The sequence below is a fragment of the Lolium perenne genome, chromosome 4 (assembly GCF_019359855.2).
Source record: "Lolium perenne isolate Kyuss_39 chromosome 4, Kyuss_2.0, whole genome shotgun sequence".
Lineage (NCBI taxonomy): Eukaryota > Viridiplantae > Streptophyta > Magnoliopsida > Poales > Poaceae > Lolium > Lolium perenne.
This window is the reverse complement of record NC_067247.2, coordinates 182,499,595-182,523,029: the sequence shown is the minus strand read 5'-3', so window position 1 is coordinate 182,523,029 and position 23,435 is coordinate 182,499,595. Positions and strand designations below refer to the sequence as shown.

Genomic DNA, 23,435 nt, shown 5'->3' with positions numbered 1-23,435 from the left:
AAAGATTTGCAGCAACTTGAGAATCAAGACCATAAGTAGCACTCATATTACGAAATTTATCAGTATCCATAAAAGCTTCAATGCATTTGTAATCATAATTTATACCTGATTCTCGATCTTTGTCGATCTCCCATCCTTCAGTATTTTCCTGGATCCGATTAAGAAGGTCCCTTTTAAACTCTTCCTTATTGCGCGTGAATGATCCAGAACAAGAAGTATCCAGCAAGGTCTTGTCTTCAAAAGAAAGTCTTGCATAGAAATTATCAATAATAACATTACCAGGAAGCTCATGAATGGGGCATTTGAGCATTAAAGACTTCAATCTCCCCCAAGCTTGGGCAATACTCTCTCCATCATGAGGCCAAAAATTATATATGCGATTCCGATCCTTGTGAATTTCACTTGGAGGATAGAACTTAGAATAAAACCGGGGCACAATATCATTCCATTCAAGAGAATCCCCATTATCCAGTAATTTATACCAATGCGCCGCTTTACCAGACAGCGATATAGAGAATAGTTTCTTCCTCACTTCATCCATAGCAATACCTGCACACTTGAATAAACCGCATAATTCATGCAAGAACAATAAATGATCTCCAGGGTGGACAGTTCCATCCCCTGTATAACGGTTATTCACTACGCGTTCAATAATTTTCATAGGTATTTTGTATGGTATTTCTTCTTCACCTGGCGCCTCATCCACTACCTTTGCAGTAGTAGCGGATTTCCCAAATAAACATTCGAGAGAAGATCTCTCCATAATGAATTATGGCAGCAGGCAGAAATAAAATCAGCACAAACAGTAGATATTTCCCTTACCAATTCCACTTACCAATAGCGCTTCACTCCCCGGCAACGGCGCCAGAAATTAGTCTTGATGACCCACAAGTATAGGGGGTGTATCGTAGTATTTTCGATAAGTAAGAATGTTGATCCCAACGAGGAGCAGAAGGTGTTGACAAGCAGTTTCGATGAAGGATTCACTGTAAATGCTCACAGACAAGTATTCAGGGGGTTTTGATATAACATATGAATAAAGTACGAGTAAGTAAAGTGCGAGAGTAACAATTGCAGTGAGTGTCCCAATCCTTTTTAGCACAAAGGACAAGCCGGTTTGTTTACTTATAATGACCAAACGTTCTCGAGGACACACGGGATTTTAGTCTAGTGCTTTCGCTACATACGGCTAAATAATCTTCATTGTTATGATAAGTGTTGTGTGGGTGAACCTATGCTAATGTACCGCCCTTCCTAGGACTAATACATACTTGTGATTATACCCCTTGCAAGCATCCACAACTACAAGAAAGTAATTAAGAATAAATCTAACCACAGCCTTAAACTCTGAGATCCTGCTATCCCTCCTGCATCGATATACCAACGGGGGTTTAGGTTTCTGTCACTCCGGCAACCCCGCAATTGGCAAACGAGTAAAAGATGCATTCCCCTAGGCCCATAAAGGTGAAGTGTCATGTAGTCGACGTTCACATGACACCACTAGAAGAATAACACCACAACTTAAATATCATAACATTGAATATTACTCAACCATAGTTCACTACTAACATTTAGACTTCACCCATGTCCTCAAGAACTAAACGAACTACTCACGAGACATCATATGGAACATGATCAGAGGTGATATGATGATGAATAACAATCTGAACATAAACCTTGGTTCAATGGTTTCACTCAATAGCATCAACAACAAGTAGAAATCGATACCGGGAGAGTTTCCCCTATCAAACAATCAAGATCAAACCCAAATTGCTACGGCGGTGACGATGTCCAGCGGTGGAGACGGTGGTGATGATGGTGGAGATGATGATGATGGTGATGGAGATGATGTCCAGCTCGATGACGGTGACGATGGCGTCGATTTCCCCCTCCCGGAGGGAATTTCCCCGGCGGATCTCAGCCCGCCGGAGAGCTCTTTTCTCTCTGGTGTTCTCCGCCCCGCAGAGGCGGCTGTAACTCTTCGTGAGGTACCCTCTGTGGCTTAGGTTTTCGGGACGAAGGATTTCGCGAAGAAAAGGAGGCGAAAGGGGCTGTGGGGCCCCCTCACCACAAGGTGGCGCGGCCAGGCCATGGGCCGCGCCGCCCTATGGTCTGGGCCCACCTTGGGTCCAGCTGGCTCCCCCTTCTGGCTTCCTTCGTCATCTGGAAAAATAGGATTTTTGGTATAATTTCCTTCCACAGTTGATCTTCCGAAATATTGCGTTCTGACGGTGCTTTTTCCAGCAGAATCCTGGCTCCGGTGCTCGATCCTCCAATAATGATGAAACATGCAAAATAGATAAAATAACATAAGTATTGTGTCCAAACATGAAATATATCAATGAATAACAGCAAATTATGATACAAAATAGTGATGCAAATTGGACGTATCAGGCAGCCTTCTGACATGTCCGGAGTACCAAGGGAACTCGCCGAGCACTACCTTAACATAAATCCGGGGGCTAAACCGTTGAAGCAAGCTATGCGACGCTTTGGAGATAAGAAGCGTTGCGCCATAAGAATGGAATTAGCAAAGTTACTAGAGGCAGGTTTTGTAGTAGAAGTTATCCATACTGATTGGGTCGCAAACCCCGTCCTTGTACCCAAAAAGAATTCTGAAATACTAAGAATGTGCATCGATTACTCCAGCTTGAATAAGCATTGTCCGAAGGATCCATTCCCCTTGCCACGCATTGACCAAGTCATTGATTCGACGGCAGGGGCGGAACTTCTGTGTTTTCTTGACGCATATTCCGGGTATCACCAGATCTGGATGAAGAAGTCTGACCAAAAGGCGACCTCGTTCATCACTCCGTTTGGCACTTACTGCTATGTCACCATGCCTTTTGGTTTGAAAAATGCAGGTGCCACCTACGAGCGTATGATGCAGCGGTGCTTGAAGGACCAAATTAGCCGGAACGTACACGCTTACATTGACGACATCGCGGTCATGACCCGGAAAGGATCCGACTTGATCAGAGATCTCACAGAAACCTTTGCGAACCTCCGATGGTACAAGATGATGTTGAATCCGCTGAAGTGCGTCTTTGGCGTTCCAGCCGGAAAACTCCTTGGCTTCATTGTCTCTCACAGAGGCATTGAAGTTAACCCGGAAAAAACCAAGGCAATCGTGTGCATCAAAAGGCCAACTAGTCTCAAAGATGTGCAACGACTAACTGGTTGTGTTGCAGCAATTAGTAGGTTTGTTAGCCGTGCGAGAAGGCGCTACCTCTGTACAAGCTGCTGAAGAAAACAGACAAATTTGTCTGGGACGACGCAGCCAATGCAGCACTCCAAGGGTTGAAGGAAATACTCACCTCCCCACCTATCCTAGCAGCTCCAGAAGAGTCAGAGCCTATGCTCCTTTACCTGGTAGCCTCCAACAAAGTCATCAGTCTCGTCATCGTGGTGGAGCGAAAGGAAGAAGGTCACGAGTATGGAGTCCAAAGACCAGTCTATTATATTAGCGAGGTACTGACGGAATCCAAACAAATATATTCTCACTTTCAGAAGCTAGCCTACGGTGTATTCCTAGGTAGCAGGAAGTTGAGGCACTACTTCCAAGAGCATCCAGTAATGGTTGTGAGCAAGGCTCCACTATCAACTATACTTAACAACGCTGACGCAACAGGACGCACAACAAAATGGGGCATCGAATTATCTGCCTTCGACATCAATTACAAAGCAAGGACCGCGATTAAATCCCAGATCTTGGCGGACTTCGTCGCAGATTGGACAGAAGCTCCGGATGCAAATCTGGAGCCGGAACCTGAAACATGGGTCATGCACTTCGACAGATCCAAGAAGCATCAAGGCTCAGGAGCCGGAGTCACCCTGAAGTACCCTACCGGAGAAGAACTGCAGTATGTCCTGCAGATTCACTTTGAAGCTACAAATAACATGGGGGAATACGAGGCTCTACTACACGGTTTGCGCATTGCTAAGGAAATTGAGATCAAGCACATCATCTGCTGCGGAGATTCCGACTTGGTAGCACAACAAGTAGCCGGAACCTGGAATGCCAAAAACTCCATTATGGCGGCTTACTGAGACGAAGTTGACAAGATCGCCAAATGCTTCCTCGGATACGAAGTCAAGTACGTCAGGAGAGACGATAACACAGCGGCAGATATGCTATCCAAGCTCGGATCCGGCAGGAAACAAATTCCGCCTGGCATTTTCCTTGAGAACATACGGATACCCTCAGTAAAGGGCGCTAACCCGGAAAACCCGGACCTGGCAGTATCTCCGGCTAGGGAAGTGATGGCTATCATTCCGGCCTGGACACAGCCGTTCCTGGATTACCTCATTGATCAAAAGATGCCAGAGGACGAGGTCCTCGCACGACAGATCATCAGACGAGCAAGATCCTACACAATCGTTGATGGACATCTCTACAAACGAAGTGCAACTGGGGTATTTCTTAAATGCATCTCCAATCAAGACGGCATTGAAATCCTCAGGGAAATCCATGCAGGGGATTGCGGGCATCATGCCGCCCCCAGGTCCCTCATTGCAAAAGCTTTTCGGCTCGGATTTTATTGGCTCACAGCGAAAGAAGATGCTAATAAACTGGTAAAGACTTGCCGAGGTTGTCAGTACTATGCTACTCAACCAAATGCTCCAGCTCAAGGGCTGAAGACCATCCCTATCACCTGGCCGTTTGCGGTCCAGGGGCTCAATATGGTTGGAAAGTTAAAGAAATCATCTCTTGGCGGTTTTGAGTACCTCCTGGTCGATGTTGACAAGTTCAGTAAGTGGATCGAGGCAAAGCCAGTGAGAAAAGCCGACGGTGCTACGGCACTAAAATTCGTCTGCAGCCTCATTGTGAGATACAGCATCCCACACAGCATAATCACAGACAATGGCACGAACTTCGCACAAGGAGAATTAAAGGATTATTGCTATGACGTAGGGATCCGGCTTGACCTCGCATCTGCGGCTCACCCACAATCCAATGGTCAGGTCGAAAGAGCCAATGGCCTCATACTATCCGGAATTAAACCACGCCTTGAAGAACCACTGCGACGCGCAGGTGGAGCTTGGGCTGAGGATTTAGACTCTGTTCTGTGGAGTTTACGAACAACCCCCAATACGTCAACCGGATTTACTCCGTTCTTCCTGGTATACGGATCCGAAGCTGTGCTCCCCTCCGACATCATCCACGATTCACCGCGAGTCTCCACCTACAATGAAGAAACTTCTGATGAGGCCAGACAGCTATCTGCGGACTTGATCGAAGAAGCTCGGAATCTAGCTGACCAGCGTTCCACCATCTACCAGCAGAAGCTCCGGCGCTATCACAGCCGTCGAGTTCGGAATCGCTCGTTCATGGCAGGAGACTTGGTCCTCCGCCTTCGCCAAGTGAAAGATCACAAGTTGCAATCTCCTTGGAAAGGACCCTTTGTCATTAGCAAAGTGCTTCATAACGGATCGTACTACCTTGTCGATTTCCGAGAGCTAAAGGATAGACCTGCTAATTGGTACCGGAAACGCAAGCGAGAGGATCCGGATGACATCTATGATGAGACAGATCGTCCTTGGAACATTGCACAACTACGTCCTTTCCACACTTAGCAATTTTTCCGAGTTACATACTCTGTAATAATTATACATGATCAATGGAATAAAGCATATAGTTCACTCTTTGAGTCTTTTACCTCCTTTACTTGTTCATTTTTAGATTGTGTATGTTTTTCCGACTAAAACCGCAGAGCTGGATATTTCCGGCTAAAGGTCTTCTGGCTCGTGGAAGGTCAAGTGAGCAAGCCGGAAAACATCAAAACCATCACTTTCTTTCAAACAAACGAAACATGCAAATAATTATAACGGATAGCAGGATAAGTTTTTTCCGCCCATGCATAAAGTGTTTTGTCCCTAGCTACTTAAGAATTTAAGTTATATTACAAACCCTCGATGGGGCCAAAATGATGCATTGTTTTTCTTCCCGCAAGAATAAGTTTTCTACTTCTCCTTAGCCGGAGAAGCCCCGCCCTTATCATCAACCTGTGGATCAGTTGCTTTTGCACTCTGGGTTGGAGAGGAGACATCATCATCGCTCTCTTCATCATCTTCAGCCGGAGACACTGCGCCACCCTTGTCCTTGGAGCTTGTCCAGGTTTACTGGCTTCCGGATTGAGCAGGTCGGGCTTCCGCCTCGCGTTCCTTTTGGAGCTCTGCTTCAAGAGGTTCATCGGCTGGAAGAACCACCTTGTCGTAAAACTCTTCATGACGGATTCTCCGGGCGATGCAGGTGTCGTAGCCGCTAACTGCGTGAAGCAGCGCATTGACATCTGAGCTCGGAGGAACACCGGAAGTCACTTGGTCAAGGTCAAGATCCGGGTTATGTGCGAGGCACATAGCCAGGGACATGGCAGCAGCACCTCGAGCTGATGACGCTTGCAGATCCACCACCAGCTCCGGAAGAATGTCCATCCTCTAGATAAGCCTTCGAACTTCGCAAGTTCGGCTTTTCTTGATAGATAGGTTATGACAAATCTTCCGGGCGGCGGAGATGAGATCCTTGCAGTCTTCTCCGGCCAGTTAAAGCACATCATCCCGGGGAAACTAGCTCCGACGCTCCTCATTATATCCAAGAGGATCTGGAGGAAACAATTTTCGATAAGCATAACAGTTTGAGTTCAACACATACGTTGATATACTCCGGAAACTTACCCATGACGTCTTCATTGAGCAAGTCCCAGTGCTTCTCCGCCGTCTCCATATAGTTCCGGAGTCCACCAAGCTCTTTCTGCTGCTTCTGGATGGTGTCGTTATCGGTTTTTCTTTTCAGCTCGAATTCACCCTCTTTCCGGATGAGTTCTGAGCTCTTTTCCGCCAGCTTCTTCTCCTCCTCTGCAAGCTTCGCCTCTAGATCTTTATGGGCGGAGCGAAGAGTCTCGAGCTCGGAGGAGGCTGCGGCGAGGGAAGAGGATGCACCTATCCAAAGTTAAATCAACATCAAGTTCGGAATTCGGATCACAAATTATTGGCAAGATAGTCGGAAACCAACCTTGGGCTTCTGCCAGCTGCTTTTTTAGATCCGCATTCTCCTGCTTGAACGTTTGAATTTTTTCCGCCTGGCTAAGGGTAACGCGGCGCTGCAAGGCAATGTTCTTGTGGAGCTCATAATGCAACGACTGCTGTTCCTGTAAGTAGAAACAGAGCAGGAGTAAATTCCAGATATTCTATAAGTAAGTCCTTAGGAAGCATTATACCGAAAACTTCTCCACCATAATGTTTGGGGGATACTATGACATTCTTAAAATCTTCTTCAGTTTGAGTTTTCTCTAAGTATTTAGGTGCTAACTAGTGACTAGTTTCCGCCTATATACTTGGGGGCTACTGCGGAGTACCTTGCGCTTGCAGAGGAGTTTGTCGAGAAACTAGCTGGTTTCCTTCTTGAAGCCCTGAATTTCCGAAGACTCGGCATCAGGCTTACCCTAGGCATTGTCCAACATAGAGTTGAGCAGATCTTGTTCAAGCTCCCATTTCTCCGCTTCAGTAAGCTTGTTGAAAAATTTGGTCGCATATGCTTTGGGGGTGGAGGTAAGGTCAGTCGGATCTCCAAAGTTCCGGAAATATGACGATATCACCTGCAGCAGTTGCAGCCTTTCCCGAAGAGTTGACTTCCGCCTCCTCTTGGCCTTGCACTTCAGCTTCTTCTTGGGCAGCTTTCTTGGTTTCGGAGTTTTCTCCGCCAGCTTTCTCACTGCTTACCGGAATTATTTCCGGTGGCGTTTCCGTAGCAGGTGGGGGAGATCGCTCAGCTTGAGGAGGAGATGGCTGGGGAGTGGCATGGGAGGCACTTGGCGGAGCTGGCGTTGCAGGGCCAATGGCCGGAGATTTCTTCATATATTTAGTGATGGGCTCTTGTACGTTGGTCCGTGCGGTGGTGGTACTCGGATTCCTACAAACAGGCAAAGGAAACGAATAAGTGATAAGTTCTATCGAAACAAGTTTGCGTCATACTCGGAGACTTACGTGGCGCCGGGAATGACACGGCGCGAGCGTTTTCCTGCTGTTGACAGCAGTTTGATACGATCGCCCTCAGCCTTTCTGGAATCTAGTGGGGGGGCTTCACAGTCTTGGCCTTCTTGGCAGAGGCCTCGCCGCTACCTCCGGCTTCGGAGCCGGAAGCTTTGGCGCGGGGACGCTTAGTAGGTCGAGGAGCAGCCTTGCGGGGCACGCATTCCTCTCCCTCATCGTCGTCCTCCGGATCCTCCTCCGTCGCGTCGCCGCTGACAGGAACTCGGAGTATGGTGCGGAAATTCTCCTCTGCCAAAGTATTGAGCTAGAAGATGAATAAAGGTAAAAGTTAGAACACATACAATATATGTGAAGTTAAGAATAACAAAGGAGCTAGAGCTTACCAGAGGACACTGGTCGTTTGTGTGAATATCCTTGATTAACTCCGGGACCGGTTGGCCCTGGCCAATCTTCACGAGCGTCTTGATCCTCCTCTTGAGGGAGTCAGCCGGAAGGTCGTGGCGGGTTGCTCGGAGAAGGTCGTCCGCCCAGGTGTAGGCACATATTAAACGCGCGTTATACCGAAGCGACTGGATCCACCGAGTGAACCAGCTCAGAGTGAGCTGAGCTCCGGTTAGCCCATCGTGGACCAACCAAGAAATTCTCCGCGCTGCTCTTTCCAATATCGGAAATTAAGCGAGCGCGGGAACCTGGCTCCAGCTATCGCGCTCTTCCGGAGGCTCGTTGACGAACGTGGGCAGTCCTTCATGGATGCCCGGAGCAGTGATGTTCTTTTCATAGAACCATGCGGCGTTCCAATACCGGACGGATTCGTGGGAGTCATGGGGCGGATACATACGACCAGGTCGGAGCATAAAAGTCATGCTCCCGCAGTTCACCATGGCCTTGTCCTTCGTTTCTTTCTTTACCCGGAAGAAAAACTGCCACAATCAGACATCTGGTCGGATTCTGAGATGCCCTTCGCAAAGTGTTGCGAAGTTGGAAAGAAGGAGATATGAGTTTGGGCAGATGTTGTGGGGCTGAAGTCCGTAGGTGTTGAGGATAGAGAGGAAAAATTCTGAGCAGGGGAGCGATAGACCGCGCTCGACCCAAGCTTTTGTCATGACCCTTTCGTCTGCATCAGGTTTGGGGACGTCGGAGTCGCGCATGAAGCTCCAATGTGAGGAGATCATGCCCTCGTTCTGGAGTTCCCTAAGCTCCGCGTCCGTGGTTTCACAGGGCCACCATTGACCCCTCTCCCCTTCGCGGATCCGGGCCTTGGAAGCTTTCTTGTTTTCCGCCTCCTGCACCTTGGCTGCCATTCTGGCTTGTCCCTCGAGTTCTTCTTGGATCTCTCTGGAAGTGGGGATCCGGCCTAGGGCAGTGCTGGAAGAGGCGGAAAATGGTTGAGCTAGCCTGATGTCGGAAACAAATGGTGACAAGTATGCAATGGGATCCGGGCAGATTGGTTCTAATGTGCTGGGCTTCGGGCTATTCACAGAATTACCAGTACAATTTGGTGAACCATGTGACATGCTTCCGGCTGCACCCATGCAAAACTAAATTGAGTAACCGGATCTACACTAGTCTTTCTTCTACAAGGCTGGCGCACGTACCATTAATGGCGCGGTGGTCCAACGAAGCTCCGGTGAAGTTAAGGTCCCTGTACTTGAAGCGAACTCCGCCACTTGACCACGAATCGGCGGTGGGGAAGATTTCCCATTCAACCGTGAAGATCTTGGTGCGAAAGGAGGCTTGGAACGGAGGCAAGCGAAGCTTTCCGCGGGAGAGCTCGCCGGAGTCGAGATCTGATGGGCGGCGCGACGCGAGGAAGAAGACGAAGGGGTGAGACGGTGAAAGAATGAGAAGTTACCGCGTGTGGCGGTATTTATAGACTTCACGCGGAGATTCGTGTTTTGGATCCGACGGAGGAAACTGAACGGTCGCGCCGTTGGATGCATGACACGTGTCTTAGGTTAAAAGCGATGAAACGACGTGCATGTAACTTAACTGTGCACTCGCGAAATTTCCGGCTAAAGATTCGCATCTCCGAAAATTTAGCGCGGGAAAAAAGGAAGTTATGCGCGGGAAAAGTGGAAAGTCTGCTATGTTGCCATTACTGAAGAACAAAAGATTTCCGAGAAGATGACATCGGAAACAAGGAAGTTTTGGGAAGCTCTTCAAGATTCTCTTCGGATCCAAGCTGAATGAATGAAGTCGGAGAAATGATGAATCTCGGAGAACTTCGGGGGCTACTGTTGTGGGTATACTTTATGGGTATATCAACGGCATGGCCTAGATCCGGCAAGCCCGGGTGGTCCATAAATGGTGATGTGGCATGTGGCCCATCGGGCGGCCCAGTTGCTGTAGATCCTGAAGGATGAAGTCCAGCCCAGGAACAGGAAGCCGGATCCCAACCGACCTACGAAGGAGGCTGGATCCGTGAAGGCCCATGAAGTATCCAGATCCAGTACGGCCTTGATGGAAGGCGGATCCTTGACGTACACGGCAAGATATTGTACCGTAGTTAGGCAACTTGTATTCCGGCTAGGACTCTCCATGTAAACCCTAGATCCGTGAACCTTTATAAGCCGGATCCCGGGAGCTCTAGAGGCACAACCACAACTCATTTTAACAACGCGAAAGCGCCCAGATAATTCCAGACAAGCAACAGTAGGCCCTGTCTTCGAGCAGGTTTTCCGAAGCTAGGTAAATCGCGTACCACCGTCCCGAGTTCTCCCGCCCTATGGCTCCTACTTCTTCTCCCCCTCGTGAGGATCCCTCCTCCGAGGTATTGTCGAGTAGGCAACGACAGCCGACTTAATGGAAACGATGGGATCGTGGCCAATTTTATTTTCCATATCGGCTTTAACGGGAATGCATGGATTGTGTGATAATTTTGTTTCATCAAGCTGGGTTGAGTGGCACGACGTAGGACAAAAATAAGGCAAGAACTACTGATTTGATTTGATTGATCTCGCACTTATTAGCACTAATAACGACGAGAACAAATTAGACGTTGAGGGAATGTTGATAGGTGATTGGTCGGCCAAAATAAAGTTAAAAGTGCAAAGTGCAAAGTGGGACTTATTATCACCAACTCAAATATAATAGTAGTAGTATAGATAACTAATCTGCATTGATTAGAATTTATATCATGATTAGCGACAATAAGGGGAAAGAGGAGTAAATTACGGTGGAAAGTAGATCGGAAGGATGGATTTTAAGGGGAGGCTTTCACTTAGAATTAATGGACAAGATGCATCTAATGACGACCATCAAAGTGCGTTGAGTGTCAAACGACCAACTTTCATTTAATAGTGAAGATAATTTAATTTTGAAATTGTTTAAATTTTGAAATATATTCATATTTAAAAATGTTGAGATGTTGAATTTGTTTAGGAAAAATATTCGGACGATGAAAAATATTCAAAATTTGGACATTGTGTAGATTTAGAAAATGTTCACGTTTTTAAAATGTTTCTTTTGAAAATATTGATTTTGAAAAGAAAATCATATTTTGAAAAACAAAAAATAAACAACAAAAATAGAAAGAAAAGATAGTACCTGATCTTGTTGGGCCGCGACCCAACTAACAACCGCGGTGCGCATGGGTGTGCGACGTCTCGTAAGTGCCTACCATGTTGGCATATAGGAGTCCCGGAGGCACCGGAGTTTTAAACAATGAAGTCCTTGGAGCGTCAATGGGTCTGGCCCAACAGGTCCTCCTTCCGGCATCAACGCGCTCCATGACACAAAGTGCGTCAAATTGGAGGTTCCCAATTTAGAGCCACTAATTTTCTTCTGACACCTAGGACCCGCTCGACGGCTGCTCAACCTCTTGGATGATGGTGCTTGTAAACTGCCAGGTGTGGTGTAAAGTGGGGCCTGGAAAGGGGGTGAGGATGGGAGGTGACGTTGGAAGAGCGAAGCTATGACCAGCAAAAGCGGAAACTTTGAAGTCGACGATGAGTGTAAGACATGGGTGGGAGGTGGTCTCGGGATGGTTCAGCAGGTGGCAGAGAGCGGTAGTGTTAAGCCATGAAGAGATAAACAATACTTTTCTACGCGGTACTCCTAAGATCTAGCCGAGCTAGGTAGAAGGCCATAGGGAATAACACTAGACGTGCAGGTGCGAAATTTTGATGATGTGCGTGGGCAGTTCAATCCTCGATCCGATCCAATCCCGCGATCACATTGAATTGACGAACAAACAACACCTCTGCTAGTATCCATACGTACGAAGAGGAGCACCGGCCGCAGACTGCTTGGTCCGTTACGGTGGTTGGACTGAATGGAGGCGTTAGGGATTCCAAAACATGGGAGTGGTCGTCCGTTTCTTGTGCCCTTGTGAATGACACAACTCAGTCCTAATCCGGTAAGTGCCAATCCACATCGCTGGCTCAGTCTTGGTCTGACTCCGGTCCAACTTAGCCGACTAACTTCTTAGTCGAATCACATCTAACTTGCTCCTTTCTCGGCTCACGGTAACCCAGAAATAGTTGGAGTCCGACTCACAACCGATCAGTGGGTAGCGGGTCCTAGCAGAACATGCTGACTCCTAGATTTCATAGAGTCATGGTGAAAAACATTTCCAATGTGATCTTTGTCCATGTTCCTTTTGCCTCACGATATACATATTGTCATGGAGAAAAAAACATTTCCAAGAAGTACATATTGTGATTTTATTGAACGCTTGTATTTTGGAATTTACTATATTACTTCTCGTTCTAAATTAGCTGGCATAACTTTTTCTCAATGTGAAAAAACCTAATATAAACCAAAACGTGTTTAGATATATGTGTATGTATAAACCAGTCTGACGCAACCTATCGTCAACTAATTTGGATTGAGCCGGTAACAAAATTGACTATCCACGTTTACGCTTGGCAACTACATAACTCTAATGACGATAGACATTGCAAGTTAATCACCCCGATCGATGGAGATCACAGGATTTGAGCCAGACATAAAGATTATGGGAGGTGGCTAGTGGGCAAATAGTGAGCTTGCTCAACGCTTCAATATCAACCCGGCCGTGCTGTGTTCTGATTAGCTCTACCACTCCATTCAAGATATATCTTCCTTGAATGAAGGCAGTTTAAATAGAATGGACGACAGCCGCTGAATTAAGTCTAATTGCAGCCGCTTTTCCGTTCTAAATTAGTTAACAAAGCTATTTTTTCAAAATAAATAAACCTACAAACTAAAAAGCGTTTAAATATGTGTGTATCTTGACCAAATCTGATGCAACCTGCCGTCAACTAATTTGGATTAAGCCGGTAACAAATTTGACTGACCACATTTACCCTTGGCGTGCAACTGCGTAACTCTAATGACGATTGTCGACATTGCAAGTTAATCACCACGATCGATGGAAACACAAGAAATTTGAGACGGACTCAGATCCGGTTGAGGAACGACGAAAACGCAGGGCGAAATTAACCCCAAACATAACGCAAATAGCAGCAGAGGCGATCGCGGCGACAGCACATCCACCATGGCCGACGACGAGGAGAATACCGGCCCGCCGTACTTCAGCCCTGACGTCGTGCTCGAGATCCTGGTACGGCTCCCTCCAAGCGCCCGGCGCCGGTGCCGCTTCGTGTGCCAGAGCTGGCGCGACGCCGTGGACACGCACACGACGGAGATGCAGAGCCGCGCCAAGCCTCTCGTCGCCACGACGGGTCTCGCGTACGTCGTCGACGACCTGTCGCCGCCGGCGAGGAGCAGGCTGCTGTGGAAAGACGGCGTGGCTCACCGGGAAGAAGGCACGAGCGTAGTCGGCACATGCAACGGCCTGATATGCCTGTGCGACAACCGCGAATCCGGCGGCGCCATCGCTCTGATCAACCCGGCCACCGACGAGACGCTGGCCATCCCGCCGCTGCCGTGCGCGCCAGGGACGGACGCATGCTGCTGGCACGAGACGTACAGCTTCGCCTACCACCCGACGACGGGCCGCTACAATGTCGTTCATGTCCCGTGCTACTACGACAGCGCCCGGGTTTTTCGCTTGGTGCAGGTGTTCACGCTCGGGGAGGCGTCGTGGCGGGACGTCGTCACGCCGCCGGCTGCGATATGCAACCGGAGCGCCGGCGTCGTCAGCGTCGACGGCGCCACTTACTGGGTGGTGAACGGCACCAAGAAGATCTTGCGCTTGGACCTTGGAGATGAGCGTGTCACGTCAGTTCAGCCGATACCTAGTGTGCCGTCCGGATGTAGCAGCAGCTGGCACCTGATGGAGGTGCATGGCAAGCTGGGCATTGCCTTTCCCCAATCTTCACATGTGCCTGATAGTAACACCGAGGTACTTACTACTACACGTCTACATTAATTCTTCCTCTGTTCTTAAATACAAAGCTGAAGCTTTGTTAATTTAAAGTCGGGTTTTTCGTGGCTTTATGTATAAAAACAAACAAGACCGAGTACCTCCGTTCCGATGAACAAAGCTTATGCTGGATGGAGGGAGTATTATTTTTGAAAAGTTTAACTTTGTAAAGTTTAACCAATTTTTTATAAATATCAGTAGATACATCATAAATTATATTTTCATAAATTATATTTATATCAGTAGATACATCATAAAGTCGGGCTTTTTATTAATATCAGTAGATACATCATAAATTATATTTTCATGTTATATCGATAAAATATTATATTTGTTGATGGTTTTCTAAAAGTCTGATTAAATTTTACTTGATTTGAATTTTTACAAACAATTATTCCTTGGAACCCATGGCATATATTATAAGACCTTTTGGCAAACCAAATTAGTTTCATCCTAGCTCGTGCAAGTAGAGTACTACTCCCTCCATTTAAATCTATGTGTCTCAACCTTTTTTAGATGGGTGTGTCTATGTCTCAGTCGACTGAGACTTAAATGTCCCAGTCGAATTACATGACATCAGTGTGTTTCGATGTGAGCCTAAACATACTACAAACAACAGCAAACACAATTTTTCAAGCAGAAACAAAATCTAACGTGGAGCATGTGATTGAGACATAAGCTACGTCTCAGATAGCTGAAACTTAGCAATTCCATTTTAAATATGCATCTACAAGTAAACTATGTCTAGATATATTCAAATCTAGATAAAACTGAGATACTTATTTTCAGATGGAGGTACTAATAAATTCTAATGCAGGTGTGGGCTCTAGAGGTTGTGACGGCTGGAGAACACAGGTGGAGTCGCATGCACACCGTGCAGCTGAAGCAGAATCTCGCTCTCACACGGCCGCACTTCTTCCACGGCGAGGCTTTCCTGACACAGGGGTTCGCGCATGACGTGTACGACAGGCCGGCTTACGTCGTGTACGAACACAGTCCGAGTGAGGATACCAGGAAGCGGCAACGCGGCGAGGAAGACGATATCATTGACATACGCCTTGGAAAGATGATTGCTTGTACTACCACATCCGGCCGCTCGTGTGACCGCCGGACCTTCACCTACGTCGGGACATCGGAGCCATTGGCTTCTTACATGCCTTCCTTGCTCCCAAACATAGAGTGATATGATCGTCGTTTATGGCTACATCTGATCGATCAGAACCTCCTCATTAGGTGTAATGGGACTTCCATAAGGTGTTTGTAGGATTTTAATTCTTAGAATCTTCTCATGTGTTGTACTGTTTTGGACCCAAGAAATAGTGCTGCCTAAATTCGGATGGATTTTTCATGGACCATGTTCCTCCTTTGACTCTCCTGATTTACCTGTTATTTGGAATGGCAAAAGATGGCTGCATTATGTTTTTGTTTGGAGTTGGGCACCGACCAAATGAAGGTTATTGCTTAGCCCTTCCGAATGAATTGAGTATAATAAATCACACCAATCTTGTGATGCCGGAATTGCTTCGGGAGAAGGAAATCTGAAGGTATAATAGCTGCCCCCCCATGGGGGCTTCACAGAGATTAGAGCATGTGAACCGTCGGATTTTTACTGTGCCTGGTCAAAACTCGATCTCAGCCGTCCGTTTCTGACAGCAGCGCACTAGCGAAAGCCATGCACTGGCCGTTGTCTACCCGCTTCTCGCTGTGTTTGGGTCCTACGGTCCGACGGGTCCGCACGTCAGTCTCTATGGCTCGTTTTGGGTGCGCTCGCTCGTCCGCGCGGAAAAAGAGCAGCCGAAACCCTACCTCACCCAATCGCCTTGCACCCAGATCCCCCCAATCCCCTCTCGTCATGCCGCGTCTGGCGGCGCCGCTCCGCCTCCATGGCTGCCCAGCCTTCTCTTTCTCCCACGCCCCATATCCAACCGAGAAGAAACATGGCAGCGGCGGCGCCGAGCACGCCCCTGGGTGACGGAGCCGACCGCGCGCCTGGAGACGGCGGCGGTGAAGGCGAGCGCGTTCCTGGGGGACGGCGCGAGCGCGCGCCTAGGCGACTGCGGCGGCGAGCGCGCCCCTAGAGACGGCGGCGGCAAAGGCGGCAGTGGGGGCAAGGTCATCAATCGCTCGTCTCCTCTCCCTCGTCTCCTCTCGCGCCGCCTCTCCTCCTTTCCCCGTGCTCTCCTCTTCCCTTTTCTTCACCGTCGCGGGGGGAACTGCGCGAGCGCCGGGTACCAGCCCCGCTCCCTCGCTCCCGAGGTGAGCTTGCCTCCGACGCGGGGAACCGCAAGAGCGCTGCCTCGAGCCGATTGGCGGCTACCAGCGCCCTCCTCCTCATCCCTCGAGCCTAGACCAGGGGCTGCAGCGGCGCTCCGCCTCTCCATCCCCGGACCGAGGTGCGAGTGAGTCTCGCGGATACGGGGCACGCAAAGGCCGGCCAGATCCAGGGCTCGAGACTGGATGCTAAAAGGTTCGTTTCGATCAGGATTTCTCGGTCACGGTGGTCGATTTGATCTGGCCTTTGACCATTCGAATTTCCCATGTCATTCATTTGCCTTGCAGATTGTTTGTTGCCTCCCGTGTCTTCGTGGGAATAACATGGGCTGCCGCAGGCTGAGTTCAAATGGAACTCAGGTACCCAATCTTCTCTCTTTCCTCATGATTCTATCTTAGTTTAATCCGCACAAATGTTTCTGCCCGTTCTATATACCTTTGATTGTTGGGCAGAACCAGGAGATTGATCTCAAATTTATTTCCTGCTCTTTCAATAACTTTTTGGACAAATGTGAAGAACCAAAAAGTGGATTGTTTCCTCAAGTAATTCATGCAGTGCTTACGAATTATATTTATTTATAATTGCACATTTTATTTATCAGAAAAAATTCTGCCTAACCTTTTTATTTGGTATATGTTGATATACAGGAGGACCTAGACAGCTGCCTTCATAGAGAAGGATGAGGACGCCTGCCCGCCACCATGGATTTCGCTGGCTCGACCCTAGAGGTTATGTCTCTGTCCCATCATCTTCACCTCCGGCCGCATTGGTTCTGACCTGATTTGCCGCGTCACAGTCTGGATGCCGCCACCGTCATGAGATCAGTTGTTCGGGGCTGAACGTCGATGGCGTTGTTGATCTCCAGGTTTGCCTCCCTCTCTGTGTTTTCATGTGTGTGCGTGTGTGTTGACTAACAATCCCCCTTCTTCCTCCAGCAGCTCAGAAGGTAGTTTGACCATGTTAGTAAGGATAAAAGGATGGAGCGGCAATGCTGATGTAGCCTATGACCGCCCCACCAGGTATAGGTACCATGTGCTAGACTTATTTCTTCAATTTTGCTTCAAATTTTGTATGAACTATGTTGGTCGCAGTTAGTTCATGCTTGCCTTGCATTATAGAGTCGTGGTAAAAAAAAAAAAATCTGCCTAACCTTTTTATTTGGTATATTTTGATATACAGGAGGACCTAGACTGCTGCCATCGTGGAGAAGGATGAGGACGCCTGCTCGCCACCATGGATTTCGCTGGCTCGAACCCAGGGGTTATGTATCTATCCCATCATCTTCACCTCCGGCCGCATTGGTTCTGACCTGATTTGCCGCGTCACAGCCTGGATGCCGCCACTGCCATGAGATCAGGTGTTTGGGGCTGAACGTCGACGGCGTTGTTGATCTCTAGGTTTGCCTCCCTCTATTTGTTTTTACGTGTGTGCGTGTGTGTTGTCTAACAATCCCCCTTCTTCCTCTAGCAGCTTGGAAGGTAGTTTGACCATGTTAGTAAGGATAAAAGGATGGAGCAGCAATGCTGATGCAGCCTAAGACCGGCCCACCAGGTATAGGTACCATGTGCTAGATTTATTTCTTCAATTTTGCTTCAAATTTTGTATGACCTATGTTGGTCGCAGTTAGTTCATGCTTGCTTTGTATTATGGATTCGTGGTAAAAAGAATTATCTGCACATTTGCATTCATTAGACGAATTTCTCCGTAGTTCGCTGCATCTACACAAAAGCTATGAATATTGGATTTGGTCCATTAAGTTTTTGTTCACGAAACGGCGCTTTCATTTCTGGCAAAAAAACCCTGGTCTCTGCTTCCTAATCTTCCTGAAGTGGTATCTCTCCTGGTCGTAATGAGATCATTACTTAATGCATGTTGCGTTAAAACTGCTTTTTGCTATACCACTTGTAGCTATATATCTATTAGTTTTGTTCTATATTAGTTAACAGTATTTTTGGTTGTCAGAAATAACAATGTAACCCCAAGTTGAGGCACTTGGCATATCAGGAGATGATGATCTGGAAGGGAAGGTACAATTAGACATCATATTTATTCTTTCATATTATTTTATGATGAATTGCATTAATCAGATCTGATCACCTAAAGTTTTTCTTGTGAAGTTGTAGATGGAAAATATGGCAGCAATGATCAAGGCATGGATAAGAGGTAAGAGTGAGTGCAGAAATATATAAGCCCTACCCGTTCTGAACTAAAATTGGCACAAGCCAATTTCTTTTATTAAAGAAAGAATTCTCCTTACCACAGGTCTGTTCGTATTTTAAATATAACCATCTTACTGCTGGGTTTGTAATATTTGAAAAACTGCTGAATGCTTATTTTATTAACTAAATAGAAAGTTGAAAAGATGATGTGTAGAACATAACAAACCATCATGACTGCTAATAATGTGACATGCTTCTTATGCTGGTATTATTCCCTTTCATCTTTCTGTTATAAGTTAGGTTCCAACTTCCTATCCTTGCCATATGTGCATGTCATATTGTGATGCATCTATCAATGCTTTATATCTATTGCTATGTTCTTTGTTTATGACTTGTAGCTCTTGGTTACCCTTTTTAAAGTCGACTGTATTTGGTTGTCCTTTTTTTTAGTTTTCTTTCTATTTTGTTTGTATTAGTTCCCCATGAGCTCTGTGTTTTCCTAACATGCTGCAACTTCTAATATGCATTCTTTGTTAGGTGTTCACGTATCTTGCATATGCAATTGATCTGGTATTTGTTCATTCGCTTTATGCATCGTCATATTTGAGTAATTTGATCGTGTGATGTGATGGTGTTACATTATTGGTAGGACAAGGGGGCTTTTGAGGAGAGACGGAGACAGAGGACAGCTATGTATAGAAGGGTGGGGGAGGATATGCCACGATCTGCAAGGTAATGATTTTTGTACGATTGGACAAATTATATGCTATTTCCCTCCATGTTTAGTGTCACACTTTTATTTGACTACATGCTAATTTTCAAGATTTGATTTTTTCAGTTGGCCTAGCTCTCCGTGCTAATATTCTACTTATCTTTGCTATTTTGGTGTACTAACTGTTCATGTGCATCCTCGTGCCTTTTCCAGGGGTCACCTTGCTGGTGCTCAGCAGCAGACGCCGGTGAGAACTACGAGGAGTAAGAGGATGGAAAGAAAAAGATGGAGCAACAAGACTACAAGAGTGGAGTAGGTAGAGATGTGGAGGAGCCAGAAACATTGTGGCTTGGTTCTTTCTTGTGAGGTAGCTCTCACAAGGGAAGTAGGGGCACTTTTTAAGTACATCGTGTGATTGGTACTCCTCTGTCCTCCCTCTCACTCCCCACATATCTCAGTTTTGCAATTTGTGTAGTGAAGAAAATTAGAAGTTTCTAATTCATATTTACCTCGTGGTCTCTTTTTTTTGTTTCTCTAAAATTTCATTACTACAACAGATCTCATTTTTCTCAAAATTGTCCATGCTAAAGATGATGTTATGTTGCTTTGTACAGGTGACATGGGAAACCAACGAGAAAAGCACACTTCTTGAGGTGATGCTCCAATATCACAGGGTAAGTGATTCTTCTCTTTTGCTTCTTCAAATACTCCTTATTTCTTTTACTTTAGGACAGAGGAGGAACACATATATGCTGCTGCGACGGTAGTGGTCAAATGATCAAAATGATTTTCAAAAGGAATGCTTCATGTCATATTTAGATTTAGAAATCGATGATATGCTTGGCCAAGTTTATTATGAGGAAAACATAGCATTTTCCTAATTCTAATTTATGTGCAATACCTCCTACGCAATTAGCAATCGTGTGCTTGATGTACTATATACTATATATATATATGTCCATAATGGAGCTTTGTTAGCTTTTGAGTTCCTTGGTTTAATTTTAACTGCACCCAAAAAAATTGGAAGCTTACAGGAGAGGATTTTAACATAGTTCTTACCTCTTTTCATAAGATTGCTTTTTTTGTTTTGTTTCTCCATGCCCCTTTTTTCAGGCTTCGATAGGCTATTTCGTTTAGGTGATTGAATGGTTTAGAAGAAACAGTAATATCAAATCGAGTATTTTAATCTTGGTGGACTTTCCTGGCTGCAATTTCTTTCAGGTCTTGGGACCGCTCAACGAATAACAAGGAGAATCTTCCTCCACTAGGTGATTTGAGCTTACATAGTATCATAATATTTCCAGTGTTAGTACTTTTTTATTCTCTCCAGTGTTCCTTTTCTTTCTGGTGTGTTCATGTGTTGTTTGGTTGGTCTGCTGCAGCAAGTGAGAACCGAAGGTGAAGAGGAAGATGCATAGAGGGAGATTCAAAGGAGGATAATATAGTCCAAGCGAGGAGGAAGAGGAGACCTGCTGTGGCGCGGAGCATCACCGGCCGGTGATTGTGATAAGAGAATCACACCCAGAAAATAGCCTCCAGCTACAGTAAGCTCGCTTCATTCGGCTCCTAAGTTGTCTACTTAGTTTCTTATTTATTCCACAGGTAGCAAATTGGTAGAAAGTTTGGTTCAATGATTTATGTGAGCTGCAAAGATAACATCACTGTTCGTAAGGATTTTTTGAAGACACTTTTCATGAATGGCTCCAGATTTTTTGGAGTTATTTCATAAGGAACATTCCTTTTTAGCGAGATGAGTAATTTCTGATTCTATGGAATAGTTTTTAAAAAAAACCTGCTAGGTCAAGAGATAACACTTCCCAATTAAACTTGCAGATGTTTCTTACTTCGCCATACGTTCTTTCCAGTTTGTCTGCTTTGGTTACAGAAATGTCACAGAGTAGTGGTATACCGGTTGAATCCTTTCTATTTACATTGTAAGAACCGATGATATCCAGGCAGCACCAAGCGTGGCTTGAACATGGTTACTTTAGAGAATTAAACAAACCACATCATTAGATACTTAGGAGATTACATGTGGTGAAAGAAAGAAAATACGGTACGAGAAAGAAAATGTTGGGTTTGGTATTTAAATAGACCGTTTTTCCCTGTAGTTCTTTCACTACATCAGATGTTGGGTTTGGTATTCCTGCAATCTTACCTGAAGGGACTGTACATACATGGTTTCAGGCTTTCAAATTTTGAATGTACAGGGAGAATCTCAGAATTCTTTTATGCCATAGACCTGGCATTTTTTTTTCTGTAAGAACAGATATTCGCTTGCTTTTGGATATCCGTACCTCCTTTTTTTTGCATTAGGAATTGCCTTTGTTGCCATGCTCTTATGAACTTTTTCATTTAGAGGTTCAGTGAGTAAATTGATATCTTCAAGCTCAGTCAAGAAAGTTAATTGTGAGTATTTTGATTAACAGAAAAATTCTGAAATCTAATATTACTGTCAGATATCTCTTCCTTAAGTGGCATGTGAATATCAGATATCTTACTTTGGAATTCATATAGCTCTGAGAAGGTCAGCATAATTCTTTATCTGAGTTCATGGAACCAAATATTATTTTATTCCTTTCACAATTTAGCATCGATTGCATGGGAGTAAATCAATTACTCAATGGTCAAAGGCACCTTTTTTGGCATGTTGGTTCTATGTGTTCTGTTACGTTCATTTCCTTATTATTTTACAGTTCGTGTTCCTGAACATTTTGTCATTGTAGGTTCGCGAAAATACAGCTGCATGTGTTCATGTTCCTGAACTCGGTATGTGATGAAATTGCTGCTCCTCTAAGAAGTATTATGTTATTTTCAGTCAGGTGCATATAGGTAGTACCAAGTGTTGTGTGTTGTTTAAACGTTTTTCATGCAGCTCTATGGCTAATTTTCCTTGATTGGGTTCTTATGTTGTTTGTCGGAAAATATTAATGCTTCTCATGTGCAAGCAACTCACTTGTGTTGTTTAAACTCTCATGTTTGGTTCCTTTTTTTTTTACTCGCAGTAGAATCTTCAAAAAAAAACTGCTTTAATCACTGAAATTTCTAAAATGGCACAATACCAGCAGCTTCAATACGAGTGCAAGATTGAAAAGTACAGGGCCTCACCGAAATTCCACGGTCGAGCTGCTGTTGCCCGAGAGCCTTAGATGGCGACGTCGAGTCGGCACTCACGCTGCTTGTGGACGGCGACCTATCGGCGGGACGGCAGCCGGCGGTGATGGCAACCAGGCGCATGCATCCAGCGAGCTCTCAGCTCTGCCGCTGCTGGTGCTGCCTCCTAGCTAGCTCCTCCGATCCTTCAACCTCCACTTTATCTTCTCAATTCGTTGGGTAATAAAGAATCAAGGAAGAAGGATATGGACTGGGGCTTTCTGGTAGTCCAATCTTCCAATAAAGCCAATCTGCAAATCAAGCTTCGTGCATCACAGCTCTTGCCTTCTCTGGTTCAGTACATGAAAACTTGAGTTCAACTTCGTGCCCCTATTTGATTGACACATTGGTAGAAGGGAATGCATGAGAGTAGTGAATGAGCATTATTCAGTTCTTCCATCTCTGATAGTTAATTTGAGAAAATTCAAGACGGTTATCTGTATGCTCTTGTGGCTTTGTTATTTACTGCTTCCATAGTTACACCAAGGAATCTGTTTTGAGAGAATCTGATGCACATGTATTTTTTAAAAAGCTACTGAGTAGCTTTACATGGAATGTTGTCTCGGATTATGATTAATTTAGTAGCTTTAGATGGAATGTTGTGTGCCTTTCATTGAGTTGCCTTATAAATGTAGTTATTACATGTGCAATTTCATCCTCACATTGAGCACATCGTCGGTAATCTTAATCAATGTTTTATGATTTTTATTGTCTTTATTTATACAAAGTCTGTATCAGCACGATTTTTACGGGATCGTGCGCCAAGGCGCACATCTAAATCTAGTTGCTATGAATTGCGAGTTCCCAACGAAGGTTCAAGAGTTCATGGATTTTCATGCG

At 45.8% G+C, this 23,435-nt stretch overlaps 1 protein-coding gene and 1 long non-coding RNA gene across 26 annotated transcripts; both read left to right on the top strand.

Moving 5' to 3' along the window:
* The first annotated feature begins 13,468 nt into the window (after window positions 1-13,468).
* LOC127347370 (F-box/LRR-repeat protein At2g43260-like) lies at window positions 13,469-15,482 on the top strand. The gene is made up of 2 exons (XM_051373562.1): window positions 13,469-14,278; window positions 15,117-15,482. The coding sequence occupies exons 1-2, from the start codon at window positions 13,469-13,471 to the stop codon at window positions 15,480-15,482; spliced, it is 1,176 nt and encodes a 391-aa protein (XP_051229522.1).
* A 611-nt stretch (window positions 15,483-16,093) lies between these two features.
* On the top strand, window positions 16,094-23,192 carry LOC127294501 (uncharacterized). 25 transcript variants are annotated; one of them, XR_011743117.1, is made up of 17 exons: window positions 16,098-16,766; window positions 16,859-16,930; window positions 17,219-17,299; window positions 17,368-17,436; window positions 17,507-17,590; window positions 17,751-17,968; window positions 18,042-18,122; window positions 18,534-18,598; window positions 18,689-18,734; window positions 19,380-19,462; window positions 19,656-19,860; window positions 20,057-20,116; window positions 20,664-20,710; window positions 20,825-20,986; window positions 21,902-21,969; window positions 22,169-22,211; window positions 22,511-23,192. It is a non-coding gene; the product is annotated as an uncharacterized lncRNA (long non-coding RNA). The 25 variants fall into 25 exon arrangements; XR_007846686.2 differs by having other exon boundaries at window positions 16,094-16,766; window positions 20,825-21,969; XR_007846683.2 differs by having other exon boundaries at window positions 16,094-16,766; window positions 20,825-21,969; window positions 22,508-23,192.
* The last annotated feature ends 243 nt before the right edge of the window (window positions 23,193-23,435 follow it).

Excerpts from the sequence above, each read along its gene's own strand:
- LOC127347370 (XM_051373562.1), top strand. The coding sequence starts at position 13,469 with ATGGCCGACGACGAGGAGAATACCGGCCCGCCGTACTTCAGCCCTGAC. Across the intron at positions 14,279-15,116 it reads TGCCTGATAGTAACACCGAG|GTGTGGGCTCTAGAGGTTGT; the intron begins GTACTTACTACT and ends ATTCTAATGCAG.